At 41.5% G+C, this 26743-nt stretch overlaps 1 protein-coding gene across 2 annotated transcripts in view; it reads right to left on the reverse strand.

Moving 5' to 3' along the window:
* Positions 1–672: 672 nt before the first annotated feature.
* LOC309377520 (bifunctional heparan sulfate N-deacetylase/N-sulfotransferase 4) overlaps positions 673–26743 on the reverse strand; it is a 118871-nt gene continuing 92800 nt past the window's right edge. For both annotated transcript variants that reach the window (XM_081924909.1, XM_081924910.1), the window contains 8 exons: positions 17705–17887; positions 13783–13879; positions 9689–9812; positions 8926–9100; positions 7824–7994; positions 4961–5070; positions 2872–2974; positions 673–1416 (listed from right to left, as the gene is read on the reverse strand). In XM_081924909.1, the coding sequence (XP_081781035.1) occupies positions 1297–1416; positions 2872–2974; positions 4961–5070; positions 7824–7994; positions 8926–9100; positions 9689–9812; positions 13783–13879; positions 17705–17887 (1083 nt within the window). In that variant the 3' untranslated portion in view covers positions 673–1296. The remainder of the gene's footprint in view (positions 1417–2871; positions 2975–4960; positions 5071–7823; positions 7995–8925; positions 9101–9688; positions 9813–13782; positions 13880–17704; positions 17888–26743) is intronic.

The following is a 26743-nucleotide window of genomic DNA, read 5'->3' on the forward strand; positions in this document are numbered from 1 at the left end:
GTCCTGGGGGCGCGCCACCCACAGAGGCATGATGTGCATCCTGGGGGCATGGCATCCAGTGCAGGCGGGGGGAGGGGCAGCCGTGATGGCACCCCACTGGGGTCGCACTGCCAGAGGCACTGCGCTCCCCCCGTACCCCTCTTCCTCCACCAGCAGTAGGAGGCAATTCATGGGGAAAGTCACCATATGGAGGTTGCTTGAAGTCACTCCACATACTGGTACTAGGAATATAGGACTTTAGGGAAGAAGCCCAGAACGTGCAGGAGGCCCCCAGACACAGCAGTGCGGTTGTCTTACCATATTTGAAAATTAAGAAAGACACAGCACCATCTAAAAAGGGGAGGCCTTGTAAGACTGTTATGTCTTGAGTCTAAAATCACCTAACGGCACCACTGACTCAATGAGGCAGTCATTGCCACATGACCAGTTTCTAGTCTGAAGTCTCACAGCACATAGGTGAGACAGTTATTATTGCTACAACCACTCAAAAGTGTCAACCTGAGGCCGTGATGCTATACACAAGCTGGTGGCCACCATGTGGAATAATGGACACCGCATAGTAGCTGTAACTTTGTAAGCAGCAACTTCTCCTTAAGAAACATGCTACAACAACAGACTTGAGCTTCTGCTGGCCTATATACATATACATGTACATGTATATGTATATATATATACACACACACACTGACTGAAGAGTGTTCTATATTATTAAGAAGAAGAAGGAATAAAACAAGCAGCACAGAACAAGCAAGCATACCTACAGGAATGCAGACCCTTGGAGAATGTAACTGCCTTCATTTTACTGGGGGGGAGGAGGGGCTAGCTGCAAGATGAGCCCCAAAATAACAAAGGAGGGAGGGATATAGAAGCTGACTAAAATTGCAGTTGTCAAGGAAATTACAAACCTCGCAATCCACCGAGAGATGTTTCCATCCTTTGCTTGTGTCTTGACAGACTGTAATTTGTCATATAGGATGAAGACTATCGATCATACATACAGTTTCTGTGACTGTCTGGTAAACAGAATAAGTCTGAGCCCCAGACTGGATAAAGAACAATGCCTCATAGCTCAGAATCTTTCCCCAGAAGCTGACTAAAAACGGCTACTAATAACTGTCAGCTTGTGCATATTTAACAATTTTGCTCTTTTCTGGTTGTGTGTGTGTGGCCTTTTAAAAATTTGCTCTTGAGAAAGAATTATTCATGAGATCTTTCACTAATAATTGGACGTGAACCAGGAACGTGAAGAGTGGGAGAGTGAAAAAAGCAGGGCATCGGCGCTTTGGTGTCTCTTTGCTATCTCACTTTCTGAAGTTCTTGTCTTAGCCACGATGGCAAAGGTTGTCCCAGTCTGTGCAGCAGTTTGGATAGTTCCACATTGTGATCTCTGTAGTAGTTTGAAAGGAATGCCCTAGACTGACAATAAGAAAACAAAGCAACTGTCAGACTGAGTCCTCTGCATAGGATTTACCTAAAACAATAATTCTTATAAAACCCTTTTCTCAGGCCACTTGAAAGCTATAGGGGGATCTCAGCCAACCCCTTAATAAACTTGTTTCTTTGTTCTACAAATCAAAACACATGCATAACTCATATATTTTATTCATGGCAGTCTTGCTTTTCTCATGTGATGGATGTGCCTGTGGGGCTATATAGATTCATCTTAAAATCTTGGCTATATGTAACTCCATCTTGTAATTTATTTTTTATACTGAATATGCTCTGTGTATGTTTCTGCTATTTTATGTAGGGCTATGTGTTAGTTTGTACATATGATTATGATAAATCAGTAGCAATTAAACAAAAAAATGGATGTGCCTGCTTTTGTGAACAAAGTCACATGAGGTCAGGTGTAATGTTTGATCACTGAACTTGGCTAGAGGGTTCCTGAGGTGGAGTGGCAGACTTCATCACTGGGTGACATTTTGAATCAAAACGTTACCAATGGCATGACTTCACCCAGGTTTGGCATCAGTTTGGCCACCTCTCAATATAGCGTCCAAAAACTTGGCATGAGGGTTCCTGAAGAGGGGATGGCAGATATCAATGCTTGGATGTTGGGCACCATTTTGATTCAATATGGCAGACCCAAATGTGACTGTGGTGTGCATTTGCCCGCCCAAACTTGGCACAAGTGTTCCTAAGTTGGGGGTGAGAGTCTTTGAATTCCAAGCACCAGTTTGAATCAGACGAAAATGGCAGACGAAAATGAGACTTTGTTGTGTCTTCACAATTTTTTTAGCGTGATGGGTTCAAACTCATAAATTACACTATCCATTTTAAAACCACAATATGTTTTTTTTTTAAAAAAAAATCCAGGGCAGCACTAGGCACACCCCACTAGTATATTATATTTCTAATAATAAGCTTTCAACAGAAATCACTGCTATTAGCCCTACACAATAAAGGCACAATTCAGTTTCCAATCAGGACCAGCAACGAGGGTTAGCAGTGTCAAGGCTCTGCTGAGATTCCTGCCTCTGCAAGTTGCCCATCGTCATCCCCTCAGATCTTCTGGTCTTACTGCTTCTCACTGCTTCTGCTAAATGTTTGGCTTCCCTCTCTGAGCACATGAGCAATGACAGGAGCAAGGAGAAGGAGCAGCAACCTCTGCTTGCTTCCCCCCTCCCTCTGGTAGGCTATGTGGATTGGTCCTGGACAAAAAGGGCAAGCCAATGGGCAGCAGCAACAGAAGGAAGACCCACTCAGAGAAGGGAAACTCCTTGGTGGCATCTTGCAAAAGACCTCCAATTGAACCTGGAGCTGGTACTGCTCCTAGTAGTGAACCCCCCTTTTTTCTTCATTGAGACATTAAAATGGTACCTAATGTTAGTATAGCTGTAAAGTTTAGATATATGAAGAAAATTGTACCTCTTGATCCATTGGTGGGTATTTTCGGCCTTTACTTTTCCCCAGGCATTTTGTCTTTCCTCCTTCCAGTAGTTGACACCAAAACCCTTTCTGAGGGTCAAACCTGCAAAAGTTTGCCTAAATTAATGGAAGATATACATGGGGGAAAAGCCAAAGCTTCTCAACACTCAATGGCAGTCATCTCTGGCAGTCATTTTCACCTTTCCAATGCAAAGGAAATCTGGGCAAGAATTGGAAATGTCAAATCAAAGATGGAGGAACTGTATTTTTTTTTTTTTTTAAATTATCATACTAATGAAGGAACCAGATATATTAGTTTTGAATATACTGTCACAGCATATGTAAAATGCTGGAAAAGTTTGCAACGTTTTCACTATTTAGCAGATGTTTTGGAAGGCCGCAGAATAATTGGTTGGAATATAACAGTAATTAGCTGCCAAATGTATTTTTTTTCCCTTTGCCTTGGGCTTGTTCTGATAATAGCAATGAACCTGAATATACCCACAGTATTTTCCCTCCCAGCTCGGTCTGTTACTTCTATTCCTCAGCCCCTAAATTGTATTTTAGTTGTGGTATCAATTAAAATTAAATAAATCATTGATTTAAAAAGGATATATTGAGAGGAGATTCATTTCTATCTACAATTTCCCAATCTCCTTTTTGCATAGCAAAGTACTTTTGCTAGCTTCCAGTAATTTCCCAAGAGGAGAGGCAATGTCACTGCCTATGCACAAGGAAAGAAATAAAGCTGTAGAACTTATACTCCAAACAATATATATGCTTTCCAGGAAATGTATATAACTTTACCAAGAAACAGTGCTAATTTGACAAGCTTTTAAAAAGTTTCTCCTTTTAAAATCTAACCCCAAATTACTTTCCCCTTCCTCATTCTCTATAACTACTCTCTTTTTCCTTTTTACTCTTTCTCTTTCTTTAATCAAGTAAAACAAAGGCAGGCAGATGATTTGGTGCAATGGTGCCCTTTTAAAAAAGGGGTGGTGGTACCTAGGCACCTCAACTGACCATAAAGAGGAGTGGGGAAGTGGGGAGGTTGAGGGAGTGGTATTCTACAAATTATACACCTACTCATGTTAGGACACAAAAAATAACTGAATACAGGAAAAATAATAAGGTAGAGCTGAGGAAAATCAGGACAGGCAGTTGTCAAAAAAGCCCAGAAGAAATGTGTGCTTTGCTGCCAACTCTGGATGAGCCCTAAGCAATGAAACTGCAGAAGCTTGCATTGATTTTATAACCACTGGTATTGTGGAGAGTGGGCACAATCCACTGTTATAATATAGTTACTGATTCACACTTGTGTGCATGAAAGGTTTAACCAGAGCTCAGGCTGCCAATGAGGTGGAGCTTGGCAGGCTCCCTACAGCCTTTTGTTTTCTCCCTCCCAGTCTTTCTCTTTCTGTTTTGTGGAACAAGCAAATAGCCATGTGGCAATGGCTCACTACAAGTGGGCTGAATCTCTCTAAAATGATATTTTATAGTCTGCATCTTTGCTCACCCAAAGATAGCATGATCCTTTTTGTAAGGAAACCAAGCACACTGAAGCGTGCTTAGATTTACATCTGGATTCAACCATCTTTTAAACAAACCTTTAAAATACTTAGGCAAGAATAAATCACAGACAGTTAGCTTTGCAAAAGAGGGAATATTTTATTCACAGAGTTTCCAGAAGTTACAGCAAACAAGTCTCCATCCATGGGCAGTACATCGAAGATGAAAAAAGGTTCCAAATGACTTAAAAAGGAAAAGAACTTGGTTTCCTCAAAAAAGAATCATGCAATCTTTGGGTTAGCAAAAATGCAGACTATAAAACCCAGGTTGGGCTTTATTTTTATGTACATCTGTATGCATCCTGAGCCCACTGAACATGAAAACATGAGAACCCCCCGAGACGATAATGTGACTTCAGCATGCTGAGCGTTTCCAGTCTGTTACCCAATAGTGCAATGGGTGAAGATCTTTATTCTTGTGTAAACTTTCGCCTAATAACCATATAATAATTACCTGTGCAAAATTCAGATGCAGAGGATGACAACCAAAGGGTTTAAAAAAGGAAGTAAAGGGGACTTACGTTAGGGCTTCTGAATAATTATAATGAGGAGAAACTCCCAAAAACTTTTGAACTTCATCCATTACGGTTGCTGGGTCACTTCTTAGCTGCTGTCCATCAATTATTAGCAACTGCATGGATAGATAAATTGTTTGTTTAAATAAAAATCTCAGATGAAGTGTGCGGTAGTTTTGCATGAATTACAAGATACCTAGACAAAAGATGAGTATGTGATTGGATCTTGTTTTCTATGATACGACACTACAAATGCATTTACAAACTGTAAAGGTAACATATTTGCAAAATAAACTTGCCAAATGACCACAGCACTGTGTGAATGCTTTCCCCACCACCCCAAAGGTATATACTGAAAAGTGAACACACAAAGAAATGATGTCAGTACACCCACTGGTCCTATCTCCACCTCTGCACATTCACATTCAGTTTGGTGCCTACATGCATGAAGCTGTAGACCTCAATGGATCTATAGGAGTAACATTCAGGGCATGGGGCAGGCTCCTCCAAATTTTTCAACCTGGTACTGGACAGATTTGGAAAAGCTGGTACTGTGGGTTAAACCACAGAGCCTAGGACTTGCCGATCAGAAAGTCATAGGTTCAAATCCCCGCCACAGGGTGAGCTCCCGTTGCTCGGTCCCTGTTCCTGCCAACCTAGCAGTTTGAAAGCACATCAAAGTGTAAGTAGATAAATAGGTACCGCTCCGGTGGGAAGGTCAACGGCGTTTCCGTGCGCTGCTCTGGTTCGCCAGAAGCGGCTTAGTCATGCTGGCCACATGACCTGGAAGCTGTACGCCGGCTCCCTCAGCCAATAAAGCGAGATGAGCGTGGCAACCCCAGAGTCGGTCATGACTGGATCTAATGGTCAGGGGTCCCTTTATTCCTTACCTACAAGCACTCCAACATTTAAACTGTTTTTAATTCTGAATTTTAAGTTCTTCTAACCAGCCCTTGGAACTGCTGGTGATTAATAATAATAATAATAATAATAATAATAATAATAATAATAATAATAATAATAGACTCCTATGAATATAGATGAGAAATATAACATGCTGCTATGGTTGCAAGAAGCTGCACACAGCTTTTAAACTTTCCTTGCTGGATATCATTTTTGACTGAGCTTATTTTAAATTATTGAAATTCTGAGTGCACATTATTAATTATGAGTGCCCCACAACTGCACTTTAGCACAGTTGCTAAGTGCTTACGGTTACTAGCCTTTGTAACACCAACCGGGCAAGCTGCGAAAGAGCCTCATTTTAGAAGAAAGGAAGCAGACTGAAGGATCTGCAGTCACTCTGATAAAATCAGAGCTGGCATATGTGTTACATTTCTGGCAATGGTTGGCAAGGCTGCAATCTTACTACAAGAGGAGGTTGATCAAACTCCTAGTGGGCCACTGGTAACAGTGTGTGGGCTGTGTTTGGCTTGAGTTGCAAATTGTGTTCTCATGGCTCATCATGGGCTCAGAGAGGTAGGCGCCTCTGGCCCTTTCAAGCCTACTGCTGCTCTGCATGCACACAAACATCACAGACCTCTCTCTTTCGATTTCCCAGTGTTCTTTGGCACAGATAAAAGTCACGTTCAGGCATTTGCCTGAACATATGAACACAAGCATGCAATCCCGCCAGTCCCAGTGTTCCTGGGCAAGCCAGGTGCTCTTTAGATCTTTGCACGACTAGCATGAAGGTCTGGTGAGTTTTTTTAAAACTGTTTGATTGAACTCACTAAGGAACCTCCTCGTAAGCGGGAGAGCTGGCTTTTTTCTGGGACATTTTCTAAGTGCTTTTACCCAGACATGCTTTATAAAACCCATTAGAGTTTGCACTAAGAGTGTGAAGATTCTAGAGCAGCTGGCATGCCTGGAGAGAATGGAGGATTCTGCGTGAATGCATATCCTTGCCCACATCCCTGGTACATTCTCAGGCTAAAGCAGTAAAGCAAAGTGTCATGGCAGGAGGGAAAGAGGAGCCCTGCAATTCTATCAGTCCTGGGATGCAGAGCAAAAGTGATGTCTTCTCAGCATTGGATTTGCTGGAATTCCATGCTGCGGCTGAATTTAGGGGGTTCTTGCCCTTCCATGGCACATTTGCAACACCCTCAAGGCAGAGAAGGAGAATGTGTGGTCTTCTAGATGTTATTGAATAGCAACACACATAATCCCCCAACCATAGGCTATACAGGCTCGGGTTCAAGAAAACCTGTAGGCCCTCTCCTGCTTCTCCTAAGGTCAAGTTCACACACAAATAATTATTATTAAAAAGCAGGGCTAGAGGAATTTATTTATTTTTAATAAACTTTAGGCAGCAGCAACATATTTAGAGTGGTACCTCGGGTTACATACGCTTCAGGTTACATATGCTTCAGGTTACACACTCCACTAACCCAGAAATATTGCTTCAGGTTAAGAACTTTGCTTCAGGATAAGAACAGAAATCGGGCTCCAGCGGCACGGCGGCAGTGGGAGGCCCCATTAGCTAAAGTGGTGCTTCAGGTTAAGAACAGTTTCAGGTTAAGAACAGACCTCTGGAACAAATTAAGTACTTAACCTGAGGTACCACTGTACTTCATTTTTAGCAACCTTCTAGGGAAAATATTTCAAAATTTTTCAGCAGAACCCCCAGTTTTTAGATACCAATGGGTTTTTCAGCTCTTTAAAAACTGAACTTGTGTATGAATGTGTATGCTGAAGTGCTTTGTCTTCTAAGATGAGCCACAAGATGAATGCTTGAGGTTTATCAATCCATTATTAAACAAGCTACAATATTGCAATTCATTATTAAGCATGCGACAACATTAAACATGTTACCAAGTTATGATTATCATTTATCACAGGGAAATTATTGGCAGAGAGGGAAAGTTACCTGTGAAGTGGGGAAGTGTGTTAGCCACCTTTCTATGTGGATAGCATACCAGCCAGGGGTCAAACATCTTTTCTGTAGAGCCTTCAGGTCACTGGGTGCCCAGTCATCAGAAGTAATCACTTCATAGAAATTGAATTTTAGGGCAGCTGAGTCCTCATGAGAACGCTGGTGCTAGTTGAAGAAAACTGAATGTTAATTAACCACAAGTCAGGTGGAATGCCTGATATTTCCCAATCTTTTCTCCCCAATCTAGCCACTGTCATTCACTGTAGTGAGTTCTACATCGGAATGGCCCTGAAGACGGTTTGGAAACTACAGTGGATACAAAATGCCACTGCTCTCCTTTTGACTGGTGTCGGCTGGTGAGAAACTTTTATTTATATTATTATTAATATTAACTAAATTTATATTCTGCCCTTAATCCAAATATCACAGGGAGGTTTACAACATAAAAAACACAAAATAAAAATGCATAACATAATAGCAACTCCCCCCCCCAAAAAAAAACACACCTCCCCACCAACCATTCTGAAATACCTGGCTCCCTGGAACCAATGGTCACTGATGCAGTGGAACATAGGTGAAAAAGATTCACTTGCCAGCGTGGGTATCTAACACTGTGTCTAGGTGTTTGACATCTGATTTGTACTTGACTGCAGTACAGTCGTACCTTGGTTTTTGAACAGCTTAGTTCACAAACAACTTGGAACTTGAACATCGCATACCCGGAAGTAGGTGTTGTGAACTTTGCCTCGGAAGCTGAACGTCTGGTGCGGCTTCCGTGGCTTCCAGTTGGCTGCAGGATGCTCCTGCAGCCAATCAGAAGCTGTGCCTTGGTTTCCAAACGTTTCAGAAGTCAAATGGACTTCCAGAACGCATTCTGTTTGAAAACCAAGGTACGACTGTAGTGCTAGAACTATTTGCTCATGGCTTCTTCTGCCCACCCATCTCTGATAAGGTGAAATGGGGGCAGTGCTAACAGAGAAGGAACCAGGTCCTTTGGCAAGACATAAGGATATGACTCCTATGATGCCACAAGTAGTGTATATGAACTAGACTTATCACTACTGTTAGATCACTTCTTCAAGCACAAGCTCCATACCTGATACCAGGAATATGCCCGGTCTGATGGATCGATGAGAATGGTGATGATTTTTGCCTTGGGGATCAAGGAGAATGCACGCCTGGGAGCGTCTTCTGAATGGAAGTAGTTGGCACTTTTCTCAAACACAATATCAGTGGTGAGGTTAGAAGGAGTAGGAAAAAAATTCATATACCTGCAAGCAAGTAAAAAACCAATGTCAGCAATGCTGATGGGGATGGGAAAATACATTAAACCAGTTATTTCCTCTCACTCCAAAGTAAACATTACAACACTTGGAAGCCTAAGCAGCACGGTCAAAGATATACATTGGGGTAACTAATGAACAAATAGATGCCCCATCAGTTAAAATAATAGCAAAATGATACTTTTCCTTTCCTTTCCACATTATTCCCCACACAGAACTTGAATTTTTCACTGCTGCTGATAATAATTTATACAACAACGAGAACAGGCAATTAAAAACAAATTAAAAGGGACATAAAAAGAATAAAAATGAAAATCTAACTCTTTCCTCAACTGTGTTTGTTTATGAGGAATGTAAATATTGATACTGTAAAGTCAGAAGAAATGAAAAAAGTGCAACATTTTGGCAAGCATCACATCAGTACAAACTAATTTCTTATTCATTCTCAAAGCACCATGCACCAAAAACTTATCTGGAAATTATGTAGATGTCACAGATACTTCTATAATTGCTCCTCTGTGGTTTGGCATATGCTAACAATGGACATTTGCTTTGTTTTGTTTTTCTTCCACTTACCAGTCAATTCCCTTGTGATAGTTGTTGCCATTAAAGAACTGAACCTCTTCAAAGGTTTTTGGACTAGGGAGATTACTAATGATGGAAGGATGCATAAGGAGAAATAAATAAAGCGCTGTTGTTCCTACAGGGGGAAAAACACAGAAGGAAGGATTATATGATAGTGTAGGGAAGGGTAAAAGATGTAAAGCATCTCAGTAATGGAAAATATGTTAAAAATATATATCAACCCTGGCAAAGGTTTATTTTAATTGCTTTTTACTTAAATCCTTCTCTCTGGTGAGTTAATGAGGCCCCTACTGACTACAGTGGGAAGTATGCATATATGTTTAAAAGTAAAATTTATCCCAGATCTGAGAAATCTTTTCAATATGATAATGATCTACTTTATGTTCATTTCATTTTTAGATATCTTTCTGGTTTGACATGTTCCTGTCCATCTGAAATATTAGGTGGCTCAACCCTTTGTAAAGGTACCCTTGCCCGTACGGGCCAGTCGTGTCCGACTCTAGGGTTGTGCGCTCATCTCACTTAAGAGGCCGGGAGCCAGCGCTGTCCAGAGACACTTCCGGGTCACGTGGCCAGCATGACGAAGCTGCTCTGGCGAGCCAGCACCAGCGCAGCACAAGGAAATGCCGTTTACCTTCCCGCTATAAAGCGGTACCTATTTATCTACTTGCACTTAGGGGTGCTTTTGAACTGCTAGGTGAGCAGAAGCTGGGACCGAAAGACGGGAGCTCACCCCGCCGCGGGGATTCGAACCGCCGACCATACGATCGGCAAGTCCTAGGCACTGAGGTTTTACCCACAGCGCCACCCGCGTCCCTTTGTCTAAAATAACAGCTATCAAAGCAAACTCACTTTTAAAAGTTCACTTTCTCTGCCACTTTTCTCTCAAGAGCACATGGTAGGTATTCACAAATCCATTTTTCTTTTCATTTGCACTGTCCTGTGAGGCAGGCTAGCTGAAAGTACTATCCAGGTAAATTGGGGTTGGAGATGGATCTGAACCTTAGAGGTCCAGCCATATTATGTTGTAATTATGTTAAAGTAAAAAAAAATGAAATGAAATATTGGGCTAAAATAATAAAAACTGGTTTGACCTACTCCCAATAAATGCAGTTGAAGTATAAGTCTGCAATCCTAAACACTCATTGAATACCACTGAAGCCCATTGAATACAGTGGGACTTACTTCTGAGTAAACATGTGTAGGATTGTGCTGTTAAGTCTCCTATGCCCAAATCCAACCAAGCAAAACTGGACTTCTAGAAGTGAAACCAATTAAGAGAATTCATAGCTTGGTCACAGAAGATGAAATAATTTCTGATTTCAAACTTTCCTACAGTAGCAGATTCCCCTCATCACCAAAGAAACAAAAACAAAACTGTTTTATGTAATTAGTTTTAGATTATTTTAAAAGCTGTCTTTTAGCTGCCAAACTAGGTTACATGATAGGAACTCCTGGGGTTTCTTTAAGAATGTAATACGAAGTTCTGTGGGAGGAAAGCTGCAGTGGCTCAGAGCTGATGATGGTTTTTTATGAAGAGTGATAATCCATCAATTGCTCATCGCCAGCTAACTTTGCACTGTTGGTGAAACATTAACTTCTAAGTTTTCAATTTGTGGAATGCTCTCCCCAGGGAGGTCCATCTGGCACCTTCATTATACACCTTTAGGCGCCAGGCAAAAATGTTCCTCTTTAACCAGACCTTTGGTTGATTTGATTGACATCTTATGCCCTTTTAAAATATGGGGTTTTTTTGGGAGGGGGTGTTATTGGGTTTGTTTGTTTTTAATTTGATTATGTACTTTATGGTTTTTGTTCTGATTTTATCTTGTGAACCTCCCTGAGACCTGCAGATATAGGGCGTTATATAAATTCAATAAATAATAATAAAAATAATAATCCTGAAATATATAGATGCAGATCCATAACACTGCATGGATATTTAAAACATGGTAGGGACTTTATATACAATAAGTTGCAACAAACCTGAGTTTGCAACCAAGTCAACCAGGCAGATGGCTTTCTCGGTAGTGGCGCCTGCCCTGTGGAATGCCCTCCCATCAGATGTCAAGAAAATAAACAACTATCTGACTTTTAGAAGACATCTGAAGGCAGCCCTGTTTAGAGACGTTTTTAAAGTTGGATGTTCTATTGTGCTTCAAATTCTGCTGGAAGCCATCCAGAGTGGCTGGGGAAACCCAGCCAGATGGGCAGGGTATAAATAAACAAATTATTGTTGTTGTTGTTGTTGTTGTTGTTGTTGTTGTTATTTGAAAGGAACCTGTAGCCAGTCCAGGTTCTCTGATTATTATACCTCTGTGCTATATGGGTATACAGTACTTGCTTTCAAATACATGTCTCTCTTATTCACTTATCACACTTTCAAGTTTGCTTATGCAACCCTGAGGTGGATATGTGAAAAATACTATTTGTCACTGGGTTCTTTTGTTAAGGCATGCTGGACTATGGGATTGGCTAAACAATGAATCTTAGGTGTAGTATCTCCTCCTTCGCTTCTCTGTCACTGAAATAGAAGCAGCTCAGCAATTGTGTTTCAGCCTTTAGACCACAATAGATTTACTCAGGAGATTGCTAAAAAAATTGGAGTTTCTCTCTTTTCTGACCTAGTTTGTATCCCATCTCCCAATTCATCAGTTTTGTCTCTTTAAATCAAGAGACATCAGACAATTGCACAGAGGTGAGACAAGAAGTGGTTATAAAGGGAACAGCAGGAATGACTTTTATGGTGGAGATTATTCCTTCTCCTTATCTCCATGGATATTGCATAGTCACAAAAATGGAGAAGGCTGTAAGTTCTTAAACTAAAAACGTCTGGAGGAGAAAGAACAACCCAGGACGTTTGCTGAGCTTGAATAAAGGTAAAGGGTAAAGGGACCCCTGACCATTAGGTCCAGTTGTGGCCGACTCTGGGGTTGCGGCGCTCATCTCGCTTTATTGGCTGAGGGAGCCGGTGTACAGCTTCTGGGTCATGTGGCCAGCATGACTAAGCCGCTTCTGGTGAACCAGAGCAGCACACGGAAACGCCGTTTACCTACCTACCTATTTCTCTACTTGCGCTGGCGTGCTTTCGAACTGCTAGGTTGGCAGGAGCAGGGACCGAGCAACGGGAGCTCACCCCGCCGCGGGGATCTGAACAGCCAACCTTCTGATCGGCAAGTCCTAGGCTCTGTGGTTTAACCCACAGCGCCACCCACACCCCTGCTTGAATATAGCTTGAATAAAAAAAAGGTAAAGGTACCCCTGCCCGTACGGGCCAGTCTTGCCAGACTCTGGGGTTGTGCGCCCATCTCACTCAAGAGGCCAGGGGCCAGCGCTGTCCGAAGACACTTCCGGGTCACGTGGCCAGCGTGACATCGCTGCTCTGGCGAGCCAGAGCTGCACACGGAAACGCCGTTTACCTTCCCGCTAGAAAGCGGTCCCTATTTATCTACTTGCACCCGAGGGTGCTTTCGAACTGCTAGGTTGGCAGGCGCTGGGACCGAGCAGCGGGAGCGCACCCCGCCGCGGGGATTCGAACCGCCGACCTTTCGATCGGCAAGCCCTAGGCACTGAGGCTTTAACCCACAGCGCCACCCGCGTCCCTATAGCTTGAATAGTGGTTTCTAAATTTATGAATGAAAAATGACTACCAGAGAAAAGTGTAAGACCAAATAATGTCACTATTTTAGGGTGACATTGTGTGGGTTACTAACTATATGTTCAATAGTGTGTCTGGGGCCACATGATTACCTGGTATTGGACTACTTGACTGCAAAACAGCACCAGTGGTCAGTTAGTAGGACTGTGAGCCCAAGTCCGACATACAGTACAGTATTACAATGTAATGTCTATCCCTACTTTGATAAAGATTCAGTGTTCAGCAGGAGAATTCTACTCCAGCAATCAATATCTTTCCATGCTCAACACTTGGTCAAGCACTGAAAATATTAGGGTCCACAGGAAAGCTCGGTTCATGGCTTTTATCAAGGTCAGCAGCTCTCCAAATCACCACATCCTGGACAAAAGGTCGAATCCTGCCTTACTTTTGAATCTTGTTTAATGATACCACTGCAGCATTCAATTACCTGTTTTCTGAGGTCCAATCACAAGAAATTTTGGTAGATGGTCACACGTTTTATCCCTAGACCAGATATCCCGATGTCGTCTGTCATCACATGGATTCTGATTGAAAGAAAGGAGTGGGTTAATTCCTGGAAGAAATTCAAGTATTCTGACATTCTGTCCGACTGAAATGTCCTGTGTAGTGAATGCTTCTCACTTCCTGCGATGCAATGCAAGAAGAATCCTGCCACTCCCTGGTTGACCACAGATCTGATCTTGAAGCCCAGGTGCAAGAGAATGTATCCAAATTACTGTTAATGAGAAGGCTGAAATTAATTTTATATGCTGTAACAAAACTGTCATTTGAATATCGTGCCCAAAGCTAGCCTATATTTTAAATTATTTATTCTGACAAATTATTTGGTAGGTTTTTTTTCTCTTTGTGGTTGTTTTTCTTTTTAACAACAAAATGCTATTTCTCCCCACTGTTTGTAGGTGTGTATATTCTTCTCATTAATAAGCTTTCCAAAATAAGATTCAGAATAAAACTTCACACATGAAGAAAAACCTACACTTAAAATACGTGGTTTGATGTGTGCAAGTATAGTGTGAAAACACCACCCTGTAGTTTGCCTGACAAACCACAGTTGAACAACTCAGTTTAAATTGGAGCACTCGGCATTAATTTCTGGTCTGTAAATTCAAATCCCAATTTGTATTGCATTTGTCTAGCTCCAGTGAATTTGCTGACCTTCTCAGAACAATGCAGCATAAAAGAACTGCCTTGTGGCAACAGACTATCTAGCACAATGCCTTCACACCAATGTACTGATGAGACCTTTCTGTGATTTCTTTTCTACACATATACATCAGCGTTAGTTGCTGCTGTGCATAGTCATCCTGCATAGGCTGGGGAACATAACCATTGCATATCACCCTACTAAACAGTCAACTGGAGTTCCCCAGATGTAAAATAGGGCTATTTGCATCTTACCTCACACGGCTCTTAGGAATATGTGCATCACAAGGTAATGTTTGCACTTTATGTGCTACATCAATGTTTAATAATGGATGTTGCCAGTTCTGATATTTGATTATCCAAAATTTACAGTTTGCTTGGTTTTATTTCTTCTTTTAAAAGAAGCAAATCAGTGGAATTGTTACTTAAAGTTAAATTTATCCACTTCAAACTCAGGTGGCAATTAAGTTTCCAAGATAAAGTGTTTTGGCAACACAAAAAAAGCGAAAGATCGCAGATTGAGGTTATTTAGCTATTTATCCTTCTGCCATGCGTTAATGAGAATAAAATGTGAGAAGAAAGTGAAAGGAGGCTCTTCAAAAGAATTATCATGCTGGAATTGCCTTTGTAGGGGATCCTGGTGTGGGCTAGATATTCAGATGGTATTGATCATACAGCTTTATTGCAGTCCACAGGCATCATGGCTTAAAGCAAATGGGTAATCCTTTCTTTCAGCAATGAAAATTGTAGTGAAATTTGTCTTTCAAGGTTATAAGTTGTTGTTTCTCAGCCCGGCCCCACTAAGATACTTTTATTAAAGTTCCCAGGAACAAAAGGTAGGATGGTACACATGAAACACCCTTTTATTGGGACTGTCATTTGCTGTAATTGTTTTTAGGACTGAATATTAAATTGTTGTAACCTATCCTGGGACTTGCTAATGAAGGGCAGTTATCAAATGTATAAAAATTACTATTATAATATACATGCATGTGGTCAATGTGTATGGCAGTTACCAACTTGCTGACTTCAGTTCTTGATGTACATCTGCTACAGTTGACTGAATGATATGGCAGACACGAATTTTGCTTTCACATTTTTTTGAAGCCACCCGATGTAGATGACAATATATTAAAATAGGTGAATCTGCAACCCTGGAAGGTCACCTAGTCCGTCACTGTTTCAAAGTGTTGCATCACACAATTTACATGTTTTTAATTAAATTGTAGTCACCCTGAGCTTGGGAAGAGTGATTTGGAATATATGAGGCAAATAAGTGATAAAAAAGTCAGAGTACGGCATCTTTCAGAAAGGTCCAGAGGACATTAGTGTATTCGAAAATGCACAATGAAGAGTCATGAGGTGGATCTAAAAAGCCATGAAAAGAGACCAAATTATAAGTTACTTATACTGTAAAAATATGTAATATCCATTGCACAAAGAAGCAAGAGACATTTGATAGTATAATTAGTAGGCCTGAGACAAAAATATTTATTGTATTCATTTTCAGCAGTTTTGAAAGACAGCCCCTCTTACAATGAAGTTGAAAGGTACTCCCTGTTTTTAAAGAAATGCTTCTGAAATTGTTCTCCTGATCATTTAGATTTCCTTTCTTGCTGTCTTTGTCAACTGACTTAATTTGCCTTCAGTAGCCAAATTGATTGGCTGTGTCAACCCAACCAGCTACATGATCCCCCAATTACTAGGATCACCCACATCTAATAATCTAACAAACCTAGCCCTTACTCTCAATGTACTTTGCCTTCACTGACATCATCAAGTATTGGCTATATACAACTGTGATGTCATGTTGTTCACTATGTAATATTGGCTGGGATAGCTCATGTGACTAATCCAGGAAGAAGAAGAAGAGGAAGGGAGAGGGATGATGAAGAAGAAGAGTTTGGATTTGATATCCCGCCTTTCACTCCCCTTCAAGAGTCTCAAAGCGGCTATCATTCTCCTTTCCCTTCCTCCGCCACAACAAACACTCTGTGAGGTGAGTGGGGCTGAGAGACTTCAAAGAAGTGTTACTGGCCCAAGGTCACCCAGCAGCTGCATGTGGAGGAGCGGGGAAGCGAACCCGGTTCCCCAGATTACGAGACTACCGCTCTTAACCACTACACCGCTACACCACACTGGGATGGTACTAATACAGCAGCAGACACAGGAATCCATGGCAGGGCACAAGTTTGAAAGAGCAATAATTTAATTAACATTGAAGGATTTGGGGAAAATATTTACATTACTATGTATCCCTAAATTGCTATTTTTGGTGGAAAAATTGAAATGTGAAAATATTTAGTCCGGTTCTAATAACTGCAGCTTTCTTTAGACAAGGAATAATGAAATGGTAGATATTGGCAGTATTTGGGGAAACTTTCATCTGCCCTTCTCTCTTCCAAACTACATAAGGACCTAGGCTGTACTTATGCCATATATATAAAAAAACAAAGAATCTTGGAAACTGTAGTTTACCCTTCACGGACCTACAATTCCTAGCAGTGTTAACAAACGACAGTTCCAAGGATTATTTGGGGGAAAGCAATCTGTTTTAAATGTGCTTTAAATATATGGCATCTATGCAGCCTAAGCGGGGCAAAAGTTGGCGCATTTTGATCAGGGGTGCATTTTTCCTATGGCACAAGAGGCTATAGACCCCCTCCTTAGTTAGGTACTTGTGTATATTTTCTTCAAAATAGTCAAATAAATGAATCCCAAATGCTACCATTCCTCCAGGTTGCTTGCGGTAATTGGAGTTGCAAGGATTCCATGTTATAACACGGCTTGTCTGCTTGCTCTGTCTGTAGTCATCTAGCCGGCTGTTCATCAAAACAAGTTAATGCAATGCATCAAGCAAATAAAGGGGAAGGCATGATATGAAGAGCACACAAACACTCTTTGTCTCTTATAAACAACAGTCAGTGTAATAGCTGTTATTTTACAGCCTAGCTCTAGGCAGGTGCTAATGAAGGTAATGTGACAGACAGTACCTTATCTTCTAGCTAATATATTCCTAGGCCAAACTGCTGACTTTGAAAGGGGAATTAAATGATTTTGAAAGGCCATTTAAAAACAGATTTAAATGTCTTAATTAGTAGACGTTGCATTTATAGTTCTCCCCCTCCCCCTGCAGCAGTCTTCCCTAAAACAATATTGTGAATGAATGCCGGGCTCCTGCTGTTCAGTCAGCTGGGTCTCCTTACCTGCCAGAGTGGGTCTTTTTGCTCAGGGAAGAGCTCAAAATACTTGTGAGCCAGCTGAATGGGACGCAGGGTCTGCAGCTTCAGGTTTGTCCAGCTCTGAACGAAGCTGGCCAGATTGACAAACGTGTACAAACCCAAGCGGTCATTCCCGTAGTTAGACAAGTGAGTCATGAAGATACTGATCTGAAAGGTGAACAGACGAAATACTTGTTTGTTGTAGTAGCAGGAGGACATTGCTGGGTGGCAGCAACTATGTTCCCAACCTGAAGTTAAAACATTTTTGTTGTTATTTAAAGTGTTCTAACATCCATTCCCTTCTGTCGCTCTCCAAGGATGCTTTTCAGCAAATGTATATCCTGCATGAACTTTACTGTTGTTTTTGTTTTAAAGGAAGGACGACAACAGTTTTTACAGCATCTCTGTGTACAGCAGAATATGCCTTGGATTTCACAATAGTTCCCCACCTTCTTTTGCTGTTGCATCACAAGGTTTAGTAGTTTTCAGAGGCTATCACAGCTTCGACTCTTAAATCCACAGATAATGGGATGGGATGGGTAATCACAGTTGTAGCAGCATCTGTACCAGATCTAATGCACTTCCCTTTTTTCAAGGTGCGATGAATGTTGTTAGGTACTAGAGACACATATAATTTGCTTACAGTCTTGAAAAGAACAATATGGCTACAATCATTCCCTTTGCCCATGTGGATTGGCTCCAACAATGTTGTGTTGTAATTGCTGTAACCAGCCCTAGGATCTTAGGGTGAAAGGCAGATAAAAAAGTGTATTAACAACAGCAATAGCTCCACAATGGGATGAATGCTTCCTTTTCTATTCAGGGCTTAAAGGTAAAGGGTAAAGGGACCCCTGACCATTAGGTCCAGTCGCGGATAACTCTGGGGTTGCAGCGCTCATTTTGCTTTATTGGCTGAGGGAGCCGGCGTACAGCTTCCGGGTCATATGGCCAGCATGACTAAGCCACTTCTGGCGAACCAGAGCAGTGCACAGAAATGCCATTTACTTTCCCACCGGGAATAATAAGCAGGTGGGGAGAGACCCTGAAAATAGTCACTTGGGAATTTTATGTGCATGATGTGGTTGGATCTCATGGAGATTCTGGCTGGGGAAATAAAGTTTAAACACAGAAATCTTGATAACAATCAGATGGACCCATGTCTGTTGCTTTCAAATTCACCCACCCACCCCACCCCATGATTGCTAATCATGTTGCTAATGTTGCATGTAGCTGAGCAGATAGATTCTTTGTTTGTTTACAATTTCACAATCCTATTTAGCTTGTTTTCCAGCTCCGTATGCCTCATGGCACTGGTGTGTTGGACATTTGATCTGAAGAAAATATTATTCAGCTTATCTTTTATACAAACTTATTTCATTTTCTCTTTTGCCTGATTATGGCTTTTTGGATAGTGACACCACTTTCAAATATGAACAGCATAAAGGACAATTCATACAGAGATTTAAAATTAACTTTCATGAGTGCAAAGCAGTGCTTTATCAATAGATGCTTTCTATCCCGCTTTCTGTAGATTCAGCCTATCTTTGTTATTCACAAACTTGTATACACTGGATTAACTAAAATTAGGATGTATATGGAAAATGAGTTAATTATACAGTTATCAAGAGATAAGAAAAGCAGTAAGCAATTATCATACTTCGCTTTTGTTTCCAGTGGATTCACTCCTGGGTTAACAAGAAATATGCATTTTGTCGGAGGCAATGTAAATTAACTAATGCCACCACTGCAATTAGGGAAAGACATGCTAAACAGTATGTTTTGTAGTCATTATGGTACGCTTCTGACAGCATTATGAGGGAAAAAACCGTGGCAGAAGCATTTTTCTCCTTAGCATCTGAGAAATATAGTGATCTCTCAGTAATATATTCCCTGGAGTGGCATTTTGCTGTAGTCTGCTAATGGCATCTCAATGTGGAAAACAAAAGAACAGCCAGGATTCTACATTTACTGGGCATTTGTAATCAATGACAAATTTCTCTTTGTCTTGGGGCCAATGTGGACATCACAGCCAACTTTCCAGTGCAAATAACTGCTCACTAATGGAGCAGCCGACTTAGGGCAGGGTTGAAGAGGATGGTGGCAGGGACGGCTAGTGTGGAGAGCTCAGAAATGGCAGAATCCCATCCAAGGACGGCTATCACATTGTCTCTTGTCTCTTCTTCAGGTTAAACACACCCAGGTCCTTCAACTGGACTTCTTCATAGGACTTGGTCTCTAGGTCCTTCTCACCAGCTTTATCACCCTTTTCTGCACACATTCCAAGCTGTCGCTATACTTTTAAAATTATGGTTCCCAGGACTAAACATACTCCAGCTAAAGTCTGTCAGCAAAATAGAGTGGCACCATTAACTTATAAGCTGGACATTATATTTTTGTTGATACTATATCCAACTCTCAGCCCAACCTGCTTCACAAGATTGTTATGACAATAAGAAGGGGAGGGGGGAAGGAGGAACCATGCACATCATCTTAAACTTCTGGAGTAGTAGTGGGATATAAGTAATGAATAAATATGTGGTGGGAAAGGGAGTGCAGGGTTTGTTGACATCTAGGCAAGCCACCTGAAGGCAACCCAGTTTGTTGACATCCAGGCAACCCACTTCAGGTGGGCCTGAAGTTCAGAAAGGCTTCTACCTGGGAGGAATGACTCTTAGTTTCTGAACCGGCTTTTGCCTTCACATTTGTTACCATATGTGACACTAATTTATATTTATGGGCATAGCTAGGCATTATTTAAGAATATCCCAGGTAGATCAGAACAAGATTCCAGCAACAGCCGGCCAGATGTTTACAAATAGCCTTTATGCCACAGGCCTCTCACCTGACCTAGATCTAGAATAGACGTGTCCTGCTTCTAAAAATGGGGGTTTTGTTTAGTTATCATGACTTATAGACCTATCCTGCACGGATTCATGCAATCCCACAAGTTAATTCCTGCAATCTATAAAGATGCATGTACTTACTTGTGTGTAATGGAGGAAATGTAGGTGAGTACAATTCTGGGAATTGAACCTATGAAGTCAGAAGTAAGCACTACTTAGTCCCAGGAAACTATGCATAGCCAACATGCTATGCACTATGGCTTTTCAATGTGTGTGTGTACAGTGGTACCTCCAGTTATGAACTTAATTTGTTCTGGAGGTCCATTCTTAACCTGAAACTGTTCTTAACAAGAGGTGTGCTTTCGCTGATGGGGCCTCTTGCTGCTGATGCACCCCCGGCAAACAATTTCCATTCTCATCCTGGGGCAAAGTTCTTAACTCATGGTAACTCTTCCAGGTTAGCGGAGTTTATAACCTGAAGCATTTGTAATCTGAGGCATTTGAAACTGTACCACTGTATGTGTATACATATCACCCACACACCCACACACCTAGAACTGTCTGCATTTCTGGACATTCCTAGTGGACATCGTTATGGGGCAATCATAATGAGCTCCTGTACTTCCATGTTTATCACTACACCACTGGACTGGCAGTGCCATGTAACTCAGAAATGAATAGTTCTGCTCTAAGTGTTTTTCAGGCATGGAGCTGAAGGGAAAGCCTTGAAAGCCTGCTGAGACCTAGAGATCTGCATTCACACCCTCCTCTTCCGCTTTCTAGAATAACCGCAAGATAAGGAGCCATTTGCTTTTCCATTTTCGCCCCTGCAGCTTCTGCCAATGTGCCACTTCTTTAACTGTGGGTTCACAGTGTTTAAAAACATGTCCATTAGTTTGCTAAAATATTTATAAAGCTTTTAGTACATCCATAAGGTGAAGATGGATGGAACTTAGGAGGAAGTGTCCCTCATGACCCATCCATAGCTGTGTTAGCGCTGTATCCACTTTATTTCACAGAAGGTCATTCAGGCTGTTTTTGTCTCACTCTGAGTCTCCTATCAGCAAAATGTGGTGAGCTCACTGTATATTTTCTGCATCGGCTGAGTGAGGCACAGGCAGCTGGTGCAAAATCACTGGATGCAATTGGCAAAGAATGCTGGACTATGCAATCAACTTTAGACCTTTTTGGTGGCCCTCAGCAACATATGATGCCTCCTCCCCCCAGCCCTCACCTTGCCAATGCAGGTAAGCAAGGTGCTGGCCTTTGGGAAGGAGGCAGGAGGGCTCTGACTGGGTCCTAGTGCCCTCCCACCTCCTTCCTAAATCCTAGTTAGGGCTTTCCCAGCTTTGGGAAGGAGGTGGGAGGTCTGGTTGTGGGGGGACAAATTCTGGCATCACTCCCCCCCCCCCACAAGGCAGTGAGTGGCCCATGGGTTCCATGTCAAAGTACTATTGTGGCACATCTGGTATGAAAAGTTGGAGCACTCTGCCTTAGAAACCAGCAAGATATTTGGTGTTTATAGGACTGTACTTGAAGTTCACATGTACCTTTAATGTGCTATTTAGCACCGTTAAGTTGCTAGTTGTCATTTAGAAAAAAATAAACTGAGGAAATACCATTTGCCATTTGCATTGCTTTTTTAAAAAAAATTCCTTTAGCTGACATAATGCAACAAAAATTGCATCCTACATCAGCCTATTTACTCGCTTTCCGGAGTCTCATTCATAATATTTGGTTAGTGACTTATTAACAAATAGGAACTGTTTTGACTTAAGACAGATGAGCTTGTAAAGACCAATCTTCCCAAATAAAAAGCCCGGACAGTGACTTCATTAAGGCATCTTTAAGAGGGCAGCTGTTCAAACAAAGAACAGAAGGCTCTTGCTGTATTTCAACCAGCGATCGCTTGACAAACCATTTTTCTTTCCCTTCCAGCACAGACCTGATTCATTAAAAAGGCAATACAGGCTAAACGCAGTGCTATTAATTCTAGGTGAAATGCATTCAGACAGCACTTGGCCGCATTCTGAGGGCTCTCTCAGCCATTATGCTGATCCTAAAGCAGTGCTCATTTAGCAGGAAACTTCACATGGCAAGATCTAATGAGCAGTTGATTCCAGAACTTAATTTCTGAAATAAGTGGTGCAGTGACTTGAGGCTATAGCATAGCTTACTGAGTTAGAGACTACCAGGATAGGCCCTGGAATCTATTTTGAACTCTGCTTCTTCCAGCTCAACAATGTTATTGGGATGGAGAACGTATTTGTTTTTGGGTGGGTGGGGGGTACTGGAAAGCTTAACATGTGAGCACCCTCTGCTCAAATTAAGTTATTTTAAAGAGACTCTGCAAGTTTTAGGCTGCTACCCTAACCTCACTTACTAGTGAGTAAGCACTATTTAATTCAGTAGGACTTACTTCTGAGTAGATATGCTATAGATTGCAGGGATAATTTCTCTTTTCTACTAGAGGCTGGGGCAGGGTTTACCTTTGAGAAGCTCTGAACACTAAGAAGTGCTCTACAAATGTCAATAATCAAATCTGAATGTGACCAAGATATAGAATTCAAGTTTGCAATCTGATGGTGGAGTGTCTCATCTTAAGGCTTGGTTACATCTCATTGTCACACTTAAAATGTGACCAAGAATAAGAATCCAAGCTGGAACAACATTGAGGAAGTGTAAGACTACGTGGATAGTGTGGACGTATATTCTAAGTTCTGTCTTACTGTCACATGTTCATTGAGAAACAGAATCTAAGTTTTGAGTTATGTCCACAGGGTCACCTTGGTATTCAATAGCTCCTACTGAGAAACAAGAACATGAAAAGGCCATTTCATTTACGGATCAGGATCATGTGCTTCAATTGGCTATGGAGTTGCACTCTAAAATATGTTTTCTTTATTTCATCCAAACATGTTAAACTCACTGTCTGACACACTATCTCTACTGTTTTCCTGATAGTTTTTGCCTTCGTTTTTGGAAGTCTGAGAGCAAAAATGATACCTGCAATTTCAATTTTATTTCTGAGAGAGTTATACTACTTGCTCTTTTTCTTCTTTGAGCACATCATTTGTTCCTTTCCTGCACCTGTTACATAAACTGTAACCAATAGGCCCTTTTCATGCTGTAATGTTTTGTGTCATTTCCTTTATCTGCTTTTGTCCTCTACTCTTTGATGCATCAAGCATGGAGATACATGAAAGCAATGAGTTATCTGGGGGTATGAATTCCAGATGTCACTCAAGGGGAAAACATACTTCTGTCAAACTGGTTATAGTTCGTTCTCCTGAAGGAGACATTTTTCTTTCTCTCTCTCTAACTTCTGTCCTCTGAACACCACCCACCACATTCCCAGTTCCCTCTCAGCTAGTGGTTTGATGATTATTCAAGGGTTAGCGTTGGTATTTCCTGTTGCAAACTCCACTGATGAAAGCATTGGGGACAGTGCAGAGACAGTCCAGTTTGTTTAGATGCATTAGAAAAAAAGGAACGTTTGCCTCAAAAAAAAAAAAGTGAGATGAAAGTTGAAGAATAAGATATAACAAGGTAACTATGATCTGGTTTGAATATAGAGGGGGGAAAGATAAATAGGACTCACAATTGGTTTCATAGGAAATGTATTTAATCAGTGCTTTTTTCTGGGGGAATGCAGGGGTACACATACCCCTAAACATTCTGTGAATCTTTGTACTTTTGTCCATTTACTGTATTTATTTCACCCAATTTGAACTATAAAATGGTGATTTTCTTGAGTCGAAAAGAGAGTACCCCTAAACATTTTCTTTAGAAAAGAAGCACATATTTAATAATATGGCCAGTTATGACATCATAGAATCTCAACAAACATGGCAGTGGCTTTGCTACCCATTCCATCTCCTTCTGTGATAGTTCAGTAGAGTAGCAGAATCATATAAGTACAGTAATTACTTTTAGGATTTCAGCCTTATTTTCAGATTTTGAGAAATCATGCACTAAATGTTTAACAGAGAGCTGTAGCTACCTAACATCTCTCTTACTTTCTCTGGAAATAACCCAGGAGCTTCCAGCAATCAAAGAAAAGACAGATATGCCTCCTTCCCGTGGGGGGGGCACAGCTCAGGAGTAGAGTATCTGAAGAAAAAAAGTAGAGTAGAGTATCTGAAGAAAAAAATGTCCCAGGTTCGGTCCTTCGGCTCTCCAGGTAGAGCTGGGAGAGAATACTTCCTGGAACCCTGTGGAGCTGCTGCCAGTCCGTGTAGACAATACTGAGCCAGCTAGACCAGTAGTCTGACTCAGGGCACATACACAATGAGTAATAAAGTACATTCAGTGCTGGATGCAGGCATCTTTCTGGGATGCTGTACACACAACGTCATCCCCAAGTTGTCCATGTCTCACCTGTGTGTACAGACAACACAGTCGCTGCTGTGTTAGACGGAGTTACAGCATAAAGGCATGTGCAACTGCAAACCACTATGTAGAAAAGTACACAGTGAAAAAATGGCCCCTGAAGATTTTGAAGGCTATGTGTGCAGACAGCCTCAGTATAAGGCAACTTCCTGTGTTCCAACCCTGCCAAGACAGAGAAGTCTGAAGAACTTTCTAAAATAGATGCAGTATATTTTTTTTTAAGTCCTTATCATTAAGTTCACAGAATCATAGAGTAGAAAGGGATTTCGAAGATCACCTAGTTCAACTCCCAGTCAATGCAGGAAATCTACTACTACATCATCCCTGATAGGTGGTCACTAACTTCATACATTAATCACAACTTTTAAAAGTTTGCCTCTTTAGAGTGTCCATAGACTTGTATCTGAAGAAGTGTGCATGCACACGAAAGCTCATACCAAGAACTAACTTAGTTGGTCTTTAAGGTGCTACTGGAAGGAATATTTTTTGTTTTGACTATGGCAGACCAACACGGCTACCTATCTGTAACATAGACTTGTTGTTAGGATAGTATGTTCAGGGGCAATGGAGCATGGCCCTCCAAGTTCCTGTCATTCCTTTGTTGCCATGTATACATTGTAGGGGATGCGGGTGGCGCTGTGGTCTAAACCACAGAGCCTAGGGCTTGCCGATCAGAAGGTCGGCGGTTCAAATCCCTGTGATGGGGTAAACTCCCATTGCCTGGTCCCTGCTCCTGCCAACCTAGCAGTTTGAAAGCACGTCAAAGTGAAAGTAGATACCTTCCCGGTGGGAAGGTAAATGGTGTTTCTGTGTGCTGCTTCTGGTTCGCCAGAAGCAGCTTAGTTATGCTGGCCACATGACCCGGAAGCTGTATTCCGGCTCCCTAAGCCAATAAAGCGAGATGAGCACCGCAACCCCAGAGTCGTTCGCGACTGGACCTAATGGTCAGGGGTCCCTTTACCTTTATACATTGTACAGGCCAGCCTCTACAGAGTTCTTTGGTAGCCCAGCCTTGTTTGATAGGCTCTCCCCTTTACTAGCCGCATTCAGCTAATTCATCCATTGCACCTGTTTCTGTAGCTTAGGTTCAAATCAGTTCTCCTTCTAGGTATGTGACTGATGAAAGTGTTGGCTTTATACATACAGGTGGGTTCTCAGGCTCAGGCTGTAACTTTCCTTGAGAACTGATAAAACACATGCTGGCGTTTTTCAGGTTTGTAAATATAATGCAATTATTTGCTGTCTCGAATGAAAAACATAAATTCAATTTTACAGAGAAATTAATAACAAGCATAGTTCCCAGAGAGCATGCATTACTTTTGTAGCTGAATTACCAGCTTTTGGTGCAGCAGGCTCTGTGGGAGAGCAAGAAATATTGCTCTGGCTGCAATTCTGATCCAAGCAATGGCATTTTAATTTCCCATGTAGGTTTGTCAATACATCTCAGACTTGTAAATTCCACTGTTCTAGCCCTGGGTAGAAATTCAGTAGATCAGTCTTGTTGTGAGGAGCTTATACTTATATAACATGCCTTATTACCGAGACCTATGAGGAGTTAACAATACTTTAAAAAATACAGCACATGCACAGAATGTAGAAGATGTTATCAATCATATGAACATACGGAAATATGAGAATCGGAGGGCATAGCAGAACTTATATCTACTCTGGGAAATAGGCTAAAAGTGCAATATTATTCCTCTGTAATATTGCAACACTTGCTCATAGAACCACACAGTACCAAAGGCTTGCAAGTTATCGAAGCTGCACAGGAGTTCAGCACCTTAAA

The sequence above is a fragment of the Podarcis melisellensis genome (assembly GCF_964234715.1).
Source record: "Podarcis melisellensis genome assembly, chromosome: 9".
Taxonomy (NCBI): Eukaryota; Metazoa; Chordata; class Lepidosauria; order Squamata; family Lacertidae; genus Podarcis; species Podarcis melisellensis.